The 14820-nt window shown below is 39.9% G+C and overlaps 2 protein-coding genes across 3 annotated transcripts in view; one reads left to right on the top strand and one right to left on the bottom strand.

Annotated features, from left to right (window-relative positions):
• eci2 (enoyl-CoA delta isomerase 2) overlaps positions 1–11744 on the bottom strand; it is a 154973-nt gene extending 143229 nt beyond the window's left edge. The window contains exon 1 of the mRNA XM_041185124.1: positions 11600–11744. Within this exon, the coding sequence (XP_041041058.1) occupies positions 11600–11655 (56 nt within the window). The 5' untranslated portion in view covers positions 11656–11744. The remainder of the gene's footprint in view (positions 1–11599) is intronic.
• Positions 11745–12134: 390 nt separating this feature from the next.
• cdyl (chromodomain protein, Y-like) overlaps positions 12135–14820 on the top strand; it is a 190337-nt gene continuing 187651 nt past the window's right edge. Inside the window, exon 1 of one of the 2 annotated variants that reach the window (XM_041184993.1) lies at positions 12135–12286. In XM_041184993.1, the coding sequence (XP_041040927.1) occupies positions 12263–12286 (24 nt within the window). In that variant the 5' untranslated portion in view covers positions 12135–12262. The remainder of the gene's footprint in view (positions 12287–14820) is intronic. The other variant, XM_041184994.1, reaches the window with a different exon arrangement.

Genomic DNA, 14820 nt, shown 5'->3' with positions numbered 1-14820 from the left:
TGGACAGAGTAAATAGGAAAAAACTGTTCCCATTGGTGGAAGGATCAAGAACAAGGGTGCACACATTTAAGGTAATTAGCAAAGGAAGTAATGGAGACACATAGAGACTATTTTCACGCAGCAAGTGGTTAAGATCTAGAATGCGCTGCCTGAATGCGTGCTGGAAGCAGGTTCAATCAAGACATTCAAGAGAGAATTGGGTTATTATCCAAAAAGGAAGAGTATGCAGGGCCACTGGGAGAAGGTGGGGGAATGGCATGAGGTGGTTGTTCATTTGGAAAGCCGTCACACACATGGTGGGCCAAATGCCTCCTGTACTGATTCGTTTCTGTGATGTAGAAGATTCAATTGTTAAGTTTGAGGCCAATCTTCATCGCTAGCAGGTACAAGATTATTAATTATTTCAAGTCTCTAAACAATCTCTGGGACTAATTTCCATTGGATTCCAATTCCAGGCTGAAAGAGGTTGTTTAAATCTTCATATCCTGTTTGACCCCAAACTGAATTTCAAGTCTTAGATCCTCTTGATCACAGTGACTGCATACTTCCAGTTCAGCAACACTGACCAACTCTGCTCCTGCAATCCTTGCTCCTGCAATCTTTTGTATGTGTCTTCATCACCTCTAAGCTCAACTACATCAACTGTCACCATAAACTCCAGTAACTTAACCATGTATTCTGCATTATTCATGCAACCTCCTCCAGCCTCACAATCTCCAAAATCTCTGCACACCTCCGATTTTGGCCTCTTACACATCCACGACTTTTATCACTTAATAATTGCCAGCCATACCATCAGCTTTAAGGATACACTTGCATTGGAGGAGGTACAGCAAAGGTTCACTGCAATGAGGCGGTTGTCCTATGATGAGAGGCTAAGTAATTTGGGCTTATGTTCTCTGGAGTTTAGAAAAATGAGAGGCAATGTCATTGAAGCATACAAGATTTTGAAGGAGCTTGATAAGGTAGATGCTGAGAGATTGTTTCCACTGGTCAGGGAATCCAAAACACGGGGGCATAGTCTCAGGATAAGGGGCTGATCATTTGGGACTGAAATGAGGAGAAATTTCTTCACTCAAAGGGTTGGGAATCTTTGGAATTTTCTATCCCAGAGGGTTGTGAATGCTCCATCATTGAACACATTTAAGGTTGGGGTAGACAGGTTTTTGGTCTATCAGGGAAATAAGGGATATGGGGAGCAGGCAGGAAAGTGGAGTTGAAGCCCAAGATCAACCATGATCACATTGGATGGCAGAGAAAGCTCAATTCTTTTGCCAATCATCTTAAATCAGTGCTCTCTGGTTATTGGCCCTTCAGCCAAGAGAAACCATTTCTCTTTATTGAACACTACATAAACCCAACTGTTCTATCAAATCTCTTCAGCCTTCTCTGCTCTAAGGGGAACAACCCCAGCTTCTCCAGTCTATCTACATGATTGGTTCTGGGGAAGAGGGATTACATTAAAGTTAATCTCTTTTGTATTGTCTCCAAACACAAGTACATAAGAAGTGGGAGCAGCAGTGGACCACATAGCCCATCAAGCTTGTTCCACCATTCAATATGATCATGGCTGAGCTTGGACTTTCCTGCCTGCTCCCCATATCCCTTAATTGCTTGAGAGACCAAAAGATTGGCCCCTTATCCTGAGACTGTGCCCCCCATGTTATAGACTCCCCGACCTGCAGAAACAATCTCTCAGTGTCTATCCTATCAAGCCCCCTCTGAATTTTGTAGGTTTCAATTAGATCACCTCTCATTCTTCTAAATTCCAGGGAATATAAGCCTAATTTACTCAGCCTTTCATCATAGGACAACCTCCTCAACCCAGGGACCAATTTCGTGAACCTTTGCTGTACTGCCTCCAATGCAAGTAAATCCTTTCTTAAATGTGGCGACCAAAACTGCACACAGTATTTCAGATGTGGTGTCACCAAACCCCTGCGCAACTATGGCAAGACTTTTGTTTTCTGGTACTCTAATCCCCTTGCAATAAAGGCCAACATGCCATTTGCCTTCCTAATTGCTTGCTGCAACACTATTTTCTGCATTCCTTGTACAAGCACACCCAAATCTCTTTGAACATCAACACTTACAAGTTTCACACCTTTTAAAAAATATTCTGCTTTTTATTCTTAGGACTAAAGTAAATAACTTCACACTTCCCTACATTATATTTCATCTGCCTTCTTGTTGCCCACACACAATCTGTCTATATCTTTTTGCAGCCTCTCTGCGGCCTCCCCATAGCTCACCTTCCCACTTAGCTTGGTATCATCAGCAAACTCTCTGCTTCATCTTAGTCACTAATACAGGTTGAGTCCCCAGCACTGATTCTTATGGCACTCCACTATTCACTGTCCACCAACTTGAAAAAGCCCCATTTACACCACTCTCTGCTTTCTGTTAATAATCATCTACCCATGCTAAAATAGTACCACCAACTCCATGAGCCCTTATCTTACCTATTAACCTATTGTATGGCACGTTATCGAATGCCTTTTGGAAAGCTGTCATATCCTTTCTAAAGTATAGTGCCCAGAATTGGATGTAATACGCAGCCTGGGCTGCGCTAGTGTTTAATAGAGGTTTAACATGCCTTTCTGAATCTTGTGCTCAATGCCTCTATTCATAACACCCAGGATCCTATATGCTTTGCTAACTTTTGTTAACCTATCCTGCCACCTTTAAAGATTTATGTACAAACACTCCCAGACGTCTCTTGCACTGCCTTTAAAATTGCAGCATTTAGCATGTATTTGTCTCTTCATTCTTCCTACTAGAATGTATCATCTCTCTCTTCCCTGCATTGAATTTAATCCACCAGCTTATCCTAGTCCTCTTTAAGTCTTAATATCTCTTACTGTTATTCCATTTCCAAGTTTCATGTCATCCGCAAATTTCAAAATTGTGCCTTTTACCTGCAAGTCAAATCATCAATGTATATCAAAAACAACAGTAGTCCTGGCTTTTAGAACCCCATTGTGTTGTATTTGCCTGCAGTCCAAAAAATAAACATTTGCCACAACTCTGTTCTCCATCCCTTAATAAATTTTGTATCCATGTTGCTATTGCCCCTTTTATCCTGTGGGTTTCAATTTTTCTAATAAGTTTAACATGTGGCAATTATTAAACTAATAAAGAGTCAGCAGGTCAAATCATGTTTGGCTATCTTGATTGAGGTTTATGATGAGGTTGGATGAGAACAGTGCAATTGATGCTGTGTATATGGACTTCTAAAAGTCCATATACACAGCATCAATTGCACTGTTCTCATCCAACCTCATCATAAACCTCAATCAAGATAGCCAAACATGATTTGACCTGCTGACTCTTTATTAGTCCACGTTTCTCCATGTGGCTTTACATTTTTACCTGGAGCATAGTTTCTAAAAGCTTCCCCATCACTCAAACTGGCCTGTAATTGCTGTGAGTATCCTTCTCCCTTTTTTGATCAAGGGTGTAACCTTTGCAATCCTCCAGTTCTTTGGCATACCCTTATATGTAAGGAGGATCAGAAGATTGCAGCCAGCACCTCTGTAATTTCTAGTCTGACTTTCCTCAGTCAGCTTGGGTGCATCCCATCTGGACCAAGTGACTTATCCACTTTAAGTACTGTCAGCCTTTCTATTACTTCCTCTTAATCTATTTTTACTGACATATAGTATCCTGGCAACGTCATCATTTACCATAGCTCTGACAAAGTCCTCTTCATAAACATCAATGCAAAACATAGACAGACACAATGGTAGATTGCGCAGACAAGTGGCAGATGAAGTTCGATGCAGAGAAGGGTGAAGTGATTTACTTTGGCAGAAAGAATATGGAGAGACAACATAAAATAAAGGGAGAAACTCTAAAGAAGTTGTAAGAACAGAGGGACTTCAGTGTATTTGTACATATATTATTGAAGATGGCAGGGCATGTTGAAAGAGCAGTTAATAAAGCATATAGTATCTTAGGCTTTATTAATAAGGGCACTGAACACAGCAGTAAGGAGATCATGTTGAATTTATATAAGACATTAGTTAGGCCTCATCTGGAGTACTGCGTCCAGTTCTGGGCACCATACTTGGGGAAGGATGTGAAGGCATTGGGAGAGTACAGAGGAGATTCACAAGAATGATTCCAGGGATGAAGAACTCTAGCTATGAGGATAGATTGGAGGAGTTGGGACTGTTTTCCTTGGAGAAAAGGTGGCTGAGAGGAGACTTGATAGAGGTATTCAAGATCCTGAGAGGTATGGACAGGGTAAATAGTGAGAAACTGTTCCCACTCAAGAGAGCACCAGGAGCTCGAGAACACTGATCGAAATAATTGGCAAAAGGAGTAAAAATGATGTGAGGAAAATTTTTTTCACCCAGAAGGTGGTTGGAGTCTGAACCAAATTTCCTAAAATTGTGGTGGAGGCAGGTTCGATCAAGGTATTCAAAAGGGATTTGGATTGCTATCTGAAAAGAAAAAATGTGCAAGGTTATGAGGATAAGGCAGGGGAGTGGGACTAGGTAGACTGCTCTTTCAGAGAGCTAGTGCAAACTCGATGGACCAAATGGCCTCCTTCTGCACTGTAAAGATTCTGTGATTCTGTGAAAACACTCATTTAGTATCTCAGCTATGCCCTCTACTCCCACCAACAGATCTCCATTTTGGTAACTAATCATTCCTATCACTTCAAACAACCCTTCCACTGTTAATAACAATACAGTTAATAACTCATTACCATCTCTAAATTGTTATAATGTTTGTCTGATATCCAATACTGAATGAGCACAAATTTCCTCCAACTAAATTTTGGAAAGATTGTAGTCATTGTTTACACCTCCTGCCACAAACTCTTTTCCCTAGCTGCTGAATCCATCTGTCTACTTGGATACTGTATGAAGTTAAACCTGACTATTCACAACCTTGGAGTCACAGCTGACCTCAGGATGTGTTTCTGACCACATATCTGCACCTATTTCTACCTCTGCAGCATCACCCTACTCTACCCTCCCTCAGCTTATCTGTTGCTGAAATCTTCATCCATACTCTTGTTACCTCTCATCTGACTATTTTAATGCATTCTTGGCCAGTCTCACAGGTTCTATCCTCCATAAATTTGAGATCATCTAAAACTCTGCTGTCCATGTCCTAACGCACAGCAAGTCCTATTTGCCCATCAATTCTGCGCTTGCAGATCTACGTTGACTCCCAGTTAAGCAATGCCTCGATTTTAAAATTCTCACCCTTCCCAATCTCTGTAATCTCCTCCAGCCCTGCACCCCTCTGAGATATCTGCACTACTCCTGTTCTAGCCTCTTGAGCATCCCCGATTTTAATTGCTGCACCACTAGTGATCATGCCTTCAGATGCCAAGATCTGGAATTCCCTCCATACTTCCGCAAAACCTCCCTCTCAGACCAAGCTTTTGGTCATCTGCACAAATATTTCCTTATGTGGCTTATTGTCAAATTTTGTTTGATTATGCTCCTGTGAAGCACCTTGGGATGTTTCACTATGCTAATTGTGTTATATAAATACAAGTTCTTGTTAATATGCCGATAGATTCTCTTTTATTTTAGGCACTAATCTATTCTCATGTTATCTCTAACCTTTTTTGGCTTCTCTATACTTCTCGTATTCAACCTGATTCTCCCTTGTATTTTCAAGCTGACATCTGTTAATTGAATGAATGTTCAGTATCCTTTTAAAAGGTTATTCATTTGTTTAAATTGTTCATTTAATTTTTTTTTAAAAGTATAAAGAGATACTGGGTTGTACAGTTTTGAACTATATATTTGTAATGTCTCACTTTGTGAATAAATCTAAAAGTAAGCAAAGATGGACTTCTGATCTCCTCCTTTGCCAACTGGCTGTAAGAAGTTTAATAACATCTGCCATACCCACCTTTTTCTGTTTCATCCTATTCTGACTCCTTCGTCATCTGTGATGTTCTAGCTTGGTTGCCCTTCCCTTCCCTCTTCTGGGAATGTACCTGGACTGCAGCCAAGCCATCTCCACCTTTGTTTCATTAGATTTCTAGATGCCAGTCTTTGACTCCAATTTACTGGGGCCAGATCTTTCCTCAATTTAAAGAAATTAGTCCTCCTCAAGTTAAGTGTTTTTATTCTGGATTACACCTTGTTTTTCTCCATAACTAATCTAAATCATATGATGCTATAATCACTATTCCCAAGATGCTTCCTAAATGTCACATTCTCCACTTGACCCACTTCATTCCCCAGGACTACATCCAGCAATGCTTCCTTCCTCATTGAGCACGAAAAATTGTTCAAGAAAATTCTCATCACACAATTCAGAAATTCTTTGTTTCTCTGCATCAAAGTCTCCCATTATCCCTATTTCATAGTTCTTGCACCTCTCCAATTTCTTAGTAGGAAGGAGATAGCAAGCCTGATCTATTTGGAGGCCTATAACATACACAAAGTTACATAATATTTCCTTTATTGTTTCTCAACTCCAGCCAAATAGATTGTCTTTGACTCCTCAAGGACATTCTCTTTTTCTAGCACTGTAATAATTTCCTTAACTAAAACTGCTCTCCCTCCTTTTTTAAATCTTTTCCTATCTTTCCCGAATAACTAATACACAGGAACATTAAGCTTTCAATCATCCCTTTTTGAGCCGCTACATCATACTCCCATGTAGCTTTTTGCACTTCAACTCACCAGGCTTTTTAACCACACTGTGCATTTACACATGTGCACTCCAAACCTTACTTACACTTCTTTATATTGTTAATATTCACACCTAATCCTGTAAAATTTCTAACTCTGTTTTTCAACTCTGTTGTATACCTTGTTTCTACATTTTATATACTACTATACTTTTCTTTCTGTAGGTGGTCAATGAGGTAATGTTTATTCCACACAAAGTCCAACCTTGAACTTTGCACTTACTGATTCTGCAGTAGCTGCAAACTATTACTCAGCAGTTTTTTTTACAGGATATTTTTAGCTACTTCATTTTAGAGGATAAAGGCTAATGGTTTGTACAGGTTTTAGCTATTTTTTTTATTGATTCATGGGATGTGGGCGTCACTTCGGCCAGCATTTATTACCCATCTCTAATTGCCCTTGAGAAGGTGATGGTGAGCTGCCTTCTTGAACCACTGCTGTCATGTGGTGTAGATGCACCCACAGTGCTGTTAGGTAGAGTGTTCCAGGATTTTGACTCAGCGCCAGTAAAGTAACAACGAAATATTGTTAGATTATTGGATTGTTAATAATTCTAAACAAAATTTAAACAGTTGTTTCTACACCAGAATATAGAAAACAAAAATACTTACAATCTGAGGATTTATTTTATTTTATTATTATTTTTTTAAAAACAGAAAATTTATGAATGATCTCTTTGTCTGACTGTAGAGTTTCCAAAAGCCAGTCTGTGTTTTTGGTATCTATGGCTTTCTTTTTAACTCCTGCTTCACAGTCAAATTGAGAGCAAAGGGTTTTCAAGCACGATGAGTGAGAGGTGTTTCCTTATTATCCAGGCTGGCAAGCAAACTTTTTATTGTTTAGCCTTTGTGGCAGAGGGTAGGGTGGGGTGGTGGTGAAGAGCAGCTTCTTTTAGCCATGTTCACCTGGGTATCCTCTTTATTAAAAAAATTCATGGGCTGGATTTTGCAGTCAGCAGTCAAAAACAATACTTTCTTCTGCACATTAAAATCTTGTCTGATGGCTCAGTTCTTGAATGAAAAAGTTGAGAACAGCAATGCCGCTTCACATTGGATGCATGGAACCCAAAAGAGACTATTATATATATCATCTCAGCCTTAGAAAAGACTTCCATGATGCAGTAGCTTTGGGAGTCCGCAAATGCACAGAATAACCCAAAGGCCATGAAAAGATAGGAGACCATATAAAAGGAAGTTCTGGCTTGAACTGCAAGGCAGAATGCAGAGAAATGAGTCTGCATCAGTCAAGCAAAATGACTACTAAAGAGAGATAACATACATCTCCACTATTTCAGTTTTTCGTGGACATAAAATTTCATCAATTAATGAAATTAATCAGATATCTGTTATACTGTACATTCACCTTACTGTGAAAGAAAAAGCAGCTTAGCAAGTTAAATATTAATTACTAACTCCGTTTGCCTTCACAGCAAATAAATACATATGCAAAAGACACTGACAGCCAGTTCAGGTCACAAATGGAGTCCCCGCCATCACATACCCTGGTCCTGGTATTGTTCAAGAAAATGTAGGGCAGCAAGAATCAAATCAAATCAAATCCACCCTGTATGCCACAGGGATCAGTGCTGGGGCATCAAGGTTTTAACAATTTATATAAATGACTTGGATGAAGGGACTGAAGGAACGGTTGCTAAATTTGCTGATGACACAAAATTAGGTAGGAAAGTAAATTGTGAAGAGGACATGAGGCTACAAAGGGACATAGATAGGTTAAGTGAGTGGGCAAAGATCTGGCAATTGGAGTTTAATGTGAGCAAATGTGAAATTGTCCATTTTTTATTCTTCCTGAAGGAAGAATAAAAAAAAGCTTATTATCTAATGGTGAGAGATTGCAGAGCTCTGAGATGCAGAGGGATCTTGATGTCCTGGTGCATGAATCACAAAAGGCTAGTATGCTGGTACAGCAAGTAATTAGGAAAGGTAATAGAATGTTATTGTTTATTGTCAGGGAAATTAATTACAAAAGTAGAGAAGTTATGCTTCAGTGGTACAGAGCACTGGTGAGACCATGCCTGGGGTATTGTGTACAGTGTTGGTCTCCTTATTTAAGGAAAGATGTAAATCCATTAGAAGCAGTTCAGAGAAGGTTTACTACACTAATAACAGGAATGAGTAGGTTGCCATTTGAGGAAAGGTTGGACAGGTTAGGCTTGTTTACACTGAAATTTAGAAGAGTAAGGGGCAACTTGATTGAAACCTTTAAGATCCTGAAAGGTCTTGACAGGGTGGATGCGGAGAGGATGTTTCCTCTTGTGGGAGAATCTAGAACTAGGGGTCACTGTTTAAAAATAAGGGGTTGCTCATTTAAGACAGCGATGAGGAGAATTTTTTTCTCTCCCAGAGGATTGAGTGTCCTTGGAGCTCTCTTCCTCAACAGGCAGTGGAAGCAGAGCCTTTGAATATTTTTAACACAGAGCTAGATAGATTCTTGATTAACAAGAGGGTAAAAGCTTATTGGGGGGTAGGCAGGAATGTGTGGCTGAGGTTAAAATCAGATCAGCCATGATCTTATTGAATGGCAGAGCAGGTCCCAGGGGCTGAGCGGCCTACTCCTGCTCCTAATTCGCACGTTTGCACGTATATTTGTATGTAAATCCTACAAGAAACACACAAACCGCTTATGGGAGTAACTGACGCTTTCAAATCCAAGAACGTACGTATAGCTGACTAGAATGCCTAATACACCCACATATTAGTTCAAATCACATGAGTAAGTACTCTCAAATTCATATTAACCTTCATGAAAATAAAGGAACTTTAGTGTTAAGCAGTAGAATGTATCTTAGTATTTCACCAGTTATACACCATCATTTCTAAAACCAGTGAATGGAGGTACCATCAAACCTCTATGCTGAAAAAAAGTTAAATTATATTGCTATTTGATCAGGAAATGAAAACTCAATCTTCCTGAGCTGAATCCCATACTCCAACAATATTTAAGATACCACTGATCTACATATCAAAAGTTTTTCTTAAAAAAATAAGTGGATAATAGTTGTTGTACAGTACACACTTTCTCTATGTATTCGTTGCAAAGCACGCACAATGCAGCTAACGCACCATTAGGATTTCATATCTTGTAAATCCTCTTCAACCAATGCATTTACCTAAAATGACAACAGTTACTCAATAACTAAATTACATATATTGTTGTTGTTTTATATGCTGTTCACAGAGAAAATACATTCTCACACCTGAAAGCATCTGCTAGAACAATTCAGAAGACTTGATGGATGCAAACATACCTATTGACCGGAAACTCAAAAAGAGCAAGAGAAGGGTAGAAACTCACAAGTGACCACAAAATGGAAGTAAAAAAGATAGAAGCTGATGCAAATCAGAATAAAGCAATCAGGTAAAGCATGCATGGCTTTCTTTAATCCATGCAATTGCAGAATAAGGGGAAAGTCAAAGGTGGTAAAGATTTCCACAAAGGACTCCAGGGAAGCTCATCTTCACTTAGAGGGTGGTGAATCTTTGGAATTCTGTGAAGAGGGCTGTGGAAGCTCAGTCAGAGTATACTCAAGACAGACAACATAAATTCTGTTAAAAAGAGAAATTGGTTGGTTGCTCGAAAAGAGGAATATTAAAAGGCATTGGCAGTCAATTGGAAAGTTGGATCCAGTCAAGTGGTACATACGAAGAAAAACAGCAGTACAGATCTAATGGGTCAACTAGACTGTTTCTGTGCTGTAAAATGATGTATATTTTCAGTTTAAAAAGAATAATCAAGAAAAGTTAAAATAAGATTAGAAACATTGATAAAGATAATGGAAGGAAAGGCAAGTTGTGACATTAAATGGACTGTCCAACATTCAAATGTTTCTCTTACATACTATGCAAAAATTAAAACAAAAGATGCGCCTTTCTAGACAGGAGCGCAAAACTCAATAATCTGAAGAACTTGAGATGTAGATTTAAGTGTTGAAGAGAGGCATCAAGCATGAAAGAGGGTATTAAGTTTCTTGGTTACAACTTTAGTAATGTGAAAGCTCCATGTGGATTTTCATATTGTAAAATCCAGGCTAAAAGCCCATGGTGCATGGCATCTGAAAGGATGACAAGGATAGGAAAGAAGAGTAGGCAGTAGTTAAAGTCACAAATTGACTACATCAAATTTGGGTTGTAGAGTCCGTATAATGTAGGATTAAAGCATGACCAGGATCAACAATTCCCGCGATGTTCAAATCCTATAACTCTACCCAATATCATGCTGGGAGAACCATCACCACCAAGACGGTACAAGTTCAAGAAGACCTGCCAATATCACAGGACAACAGGGGATGGGCAATTATAATTAATAATGCAGCTCCGCAAGTAATCATCAATAACCAGAGAACAACTTAAAAGGTGCAATGTCAGGAGGTTGAGAGTTAATTGCCGTGTACTTTCAACGCATAACACAAAACAGTCTCTAATTTCTTTAAACACATGTGGTGGGTTAAGACTTCGTTCTCCTGGAACTCTTAAGACCACACACTTGAGGGACCTTTGATTAAGCAATGCCCATTCACTGTCTGCCGCATTCACGTGTAGCGTTTGATTGTAAAGTTGGACATTTTGGAAATTAACATTTGAAGAATGAACCGTAATCAGCTCATTCCGCAAACAGCGGAATTGTGATTTTTTTTGATTAAAGATTACTCGGTTTTTGACAGGTCAATCTCAGGAGTATTTTCGCATAAAGGAGTTGCAGTCAGAATTTTAAAAGCTGAAACGAAATCTCATTTTTAAAAAAAAAAATACTTCAATTCATGACCCATGTGAAATTGAGGCCCAGAGGGATTCCATTTATCAACTGTTGATTTCAGAGGACCTGGTTCTGACTTTAAAAGTCATCAAAGTGTGACTGAGAAGCGGCGTTAAACTTGGAGCAGCGCCCTTGGTCAGTGCGACAACCCTCACCTGAGCCTCTTCAACAACTGCCACCGTCCCGGCAAGGTGTAAAAAGCAGCAGCCATCAAAACCAATCACCCCAACCTTCCCTCGGCGTCAAACACGCAGCAACAGACAGACCAACTTGGACTTTTACCTTCGCCCCGCCCCCTCCTCTTCCTCTCCGCGCAGACTAACTTGACGGTTAACCCTCGCCCCGCCTCCTCTCTCTCCCTCGCACACGCGCGCGCCCATCTCCCCGCCAACGTCAAACTGCTCTCTCTCGGCACGCGTCGGCTCAAAGTGGTGGCCCGGTCGGAGCGCGGTGACGTAACGACGCCCGCCTGGCTGGCCGCGCATCAAGTTAGGTTGATCTTATTTTTTTTTTCTCTCGCTCTTTAACCGTTTTTTCTCGCCCCCCCCCTCCCCTCCCTCCCCTCATCCGCTTCCCGCGCACGCGCGCGCGAGAGAGAGAGAGAGAAGAGAGAGAGAGAGGAAAGAAAGTACAACTTCCGCTCTCCCTCATGGACCAGCGCGAGCTCCCTGCTGCGCAGAGCGAGCTGCGCACTGGCCATTCTCCCCTTCTCTCTCCTCCCTCCCGGAGTTAAAAGGAGGCCAGGCATCCAGAGCACATAGGGGGGCTGGAAAGTGATTCCCTCTCACTTGATTTAGAGGCTTTCAAGCTTTAGGATTATGGCTTCGGAGGAACTGTATGAGGTATGGGGGAAAAAAAAATACGTGATTTTTAATTGGTTTCCGACTCGTACTTGTTCACGAGCCCCCCCCCCCTCTCCCTCCCTCCCTCCCTCCCTCCCTCCCCACTTTCCCTCTTCCCACTCCCTCCTTTAAACCCGGAGTGATATGGCGATCCGAGTCCAGCTTTTTTTTTTGGTGGCGTGAGTGCAGCCGGTGTATGGGGTGCGCACGCGTCCCGGGGGGGGGGGGGGTAGGGGGGGGTAGGGGGTGGTGAGGTAGAAGAGAGTTGTTTGAAATCATCTTTTTAAAGGGAGACTTGACTTTTAGCCCTCACGGTGTTGGCGATTGGCCTCCCCCTGCGGTATTATGTCTAAGACTATGTGGCTTGAGTGTTAAGGGAGATGGGGGTCTAACTATTTGCTGGCTTGTGTGCACTCCTCAACTAATGCCGTCCTCAGCTATGTCGCAACGTACTCTGTAAGCAAGACAGGGGATCCAAAAACTCGGTTTTCACCTTTCTTTTTTCTCCTTTTTGGGGGGTAGTTTTAAAAAAAAAAAATTATGAACTTTTTTTTTTTCAAAAGGGCATTTGACTTTATGTACTTCCCAACCGCTCTGTGTTAATATTGGATGAAGTAGGTTTTTCTGTTGGATTTTTTTAAAATTTGTTTAATCTCGTATGGGTGGGTGGGTTACCTTCCAAGTTTTAGCAAGGTTCCATAAACTAGTGACAAGGAGTTTTTCTGCCTTTTTGCAAAATAGTTCTTTTGAGTGGATTCTTTCCTGGGAAGGAAGTTGAAATGAGTACTGTAATATTCCAACCTACGTTTATTGAGAATTAGTGTATGGTAATCAATTTGATATAAGCTCTCCCAGGTTTTGACCTAGAGGACTTGAGGTTCTTCAGTCAACCAATTTTGGATATTGTCTCTCCCCCACCCCCCCTTCAAACTTCTATGTTTACTCTTCTCTCTTTACTCACACAATCTCTTTTTCTCTCTCTCTCTCTCTACCCCCACCCCACCGTTTGCAAAACTCCCTAAAGGTATAATGTAATAGGAGAATAGAACTTGTCACTCATTCTCAGACAGACCTAGAAAATTTATGTAGCCTGATTTATTGTGTATGTTTCTGGGGGTGGGGTGGTTGGAGGAGAGAGAATACCCAGCCTTAAATTTTAGAAGCCTTTTGGTTCTTCAGATGTTTGTTAAACAGTCCTTGATCAAAATACTTTTTTGGTTGGTGATGGGTGAGCTTGGATGAAATGAGAAGCTGATTCCCTAAGGTATAGGTAACAAGTTCACTTGTGTATATATTAGACCTGTCTTTGGTGAAATTGGAGATATGCTTAAAAATGGGACTTTCTTAATCTTGTACCCATTGTCATTATAAATAGGATCTATAATGTGAAAATGGGATCTTTGCCTGAAATTCTATTTAAAATTTTATTTTGACAATTTGAAAGATTGTTGGCTTTTCCATTATTTGTTTTGATAACTGGAAAATAACTTTTTATCTAGCATTTTTATAGATAAAATTTCAAATACCCTTTAGAGTTGAAATGTACTTCTGATTTGTTTGTGCAAGAATGGCAGAAGCAAATGAAGCAGAGTTGGATGGATGAATAATTGATTCAAAATTTGACCTTTACTAACTTCACTGGCAGTGATCTTTGTGTGATCACCCAATTTTGATGCTTCAAACTTCCATATTCTGAACCCAAGTGCCAATTGTTTGAATTTTTGAACTCTAGGAAGGAAGTTCTTTAATTGGCATTTTAAGATATAACAGTGCACAGTACAATAACCTGTCTTGAGATTGTATTTGGAAGATTAGTAATATTTGTTAGCTTAACAATATTGACTTTTAAGCATCTAATTTTCAGTAATAAGATTCAAGAACCAGAAGAAACACCGGATATCTTTCATGCACACCTTTTGTCAAACATGAGTATGAGTTTCTGAGATGAATAGTTTAGGCAGGCCATATAAGCCTATCAAGCTCTTTTGAAATTTAGTTCTTTCAGAAATATTGTAGGTTACACTATTTTGGTTTGGTCTTGGCTACCTTTTCTAGTTCATTGACTGAATTTTTTTGTTGTTGTTCTTCAATCCATCTAGTCAAAATGTTTAGGAGTGATGCTCATTTGCTGCACTGTAATTTCTAATTGTTGTTGGGCAAATCATTGTTGCATGTTATGCTTTTTTTAAAACCATGATTTAACATTTTTTAAAACTAATGTATTAGTGTCAATCTGATTTTGCTGCAATATGTATTGATGAGCAAAACCTTGTGTACACTCTGGTTGGAAAGCCCCAATGAAGAAGTTTACATTGCCAATGTTATTTTGTAAAAATGAAATGTAAGATGCACCAAAATTATTAATGCTGCTTGAGATGCATCTATTTTTGGAACCTAAGGGGCAAAAAAAATGAATCTATTAACATGCTATGTTTAATTGTTTTGTGTTTCCTTGTATCATCTGAATATATGTAAATTTATTATGAAGGTGTATTGAATGAATCTGATTTATAATTCTCTTGACAGTTATGTCC

Source organism: Carcharodon carcharias, chromosome 3 (assembly GCF_017639515.1).
Source record: "Carcharodon carcharias isolate sCarCar2 chromosome 3, sCarCar2.pri, whole genome shotgun sequence".
NCBI classification, from domain to species: domain Eukaryota; kingdom Metazoa; phylum Chordata; class Chondrichthyes; order Lamniformes; family Lamnidae; genus Carcharodon; species Carcharodon carcharias.
This window is presented reverse-complemented; position numbering and strand designations above follow the sequence as displayed.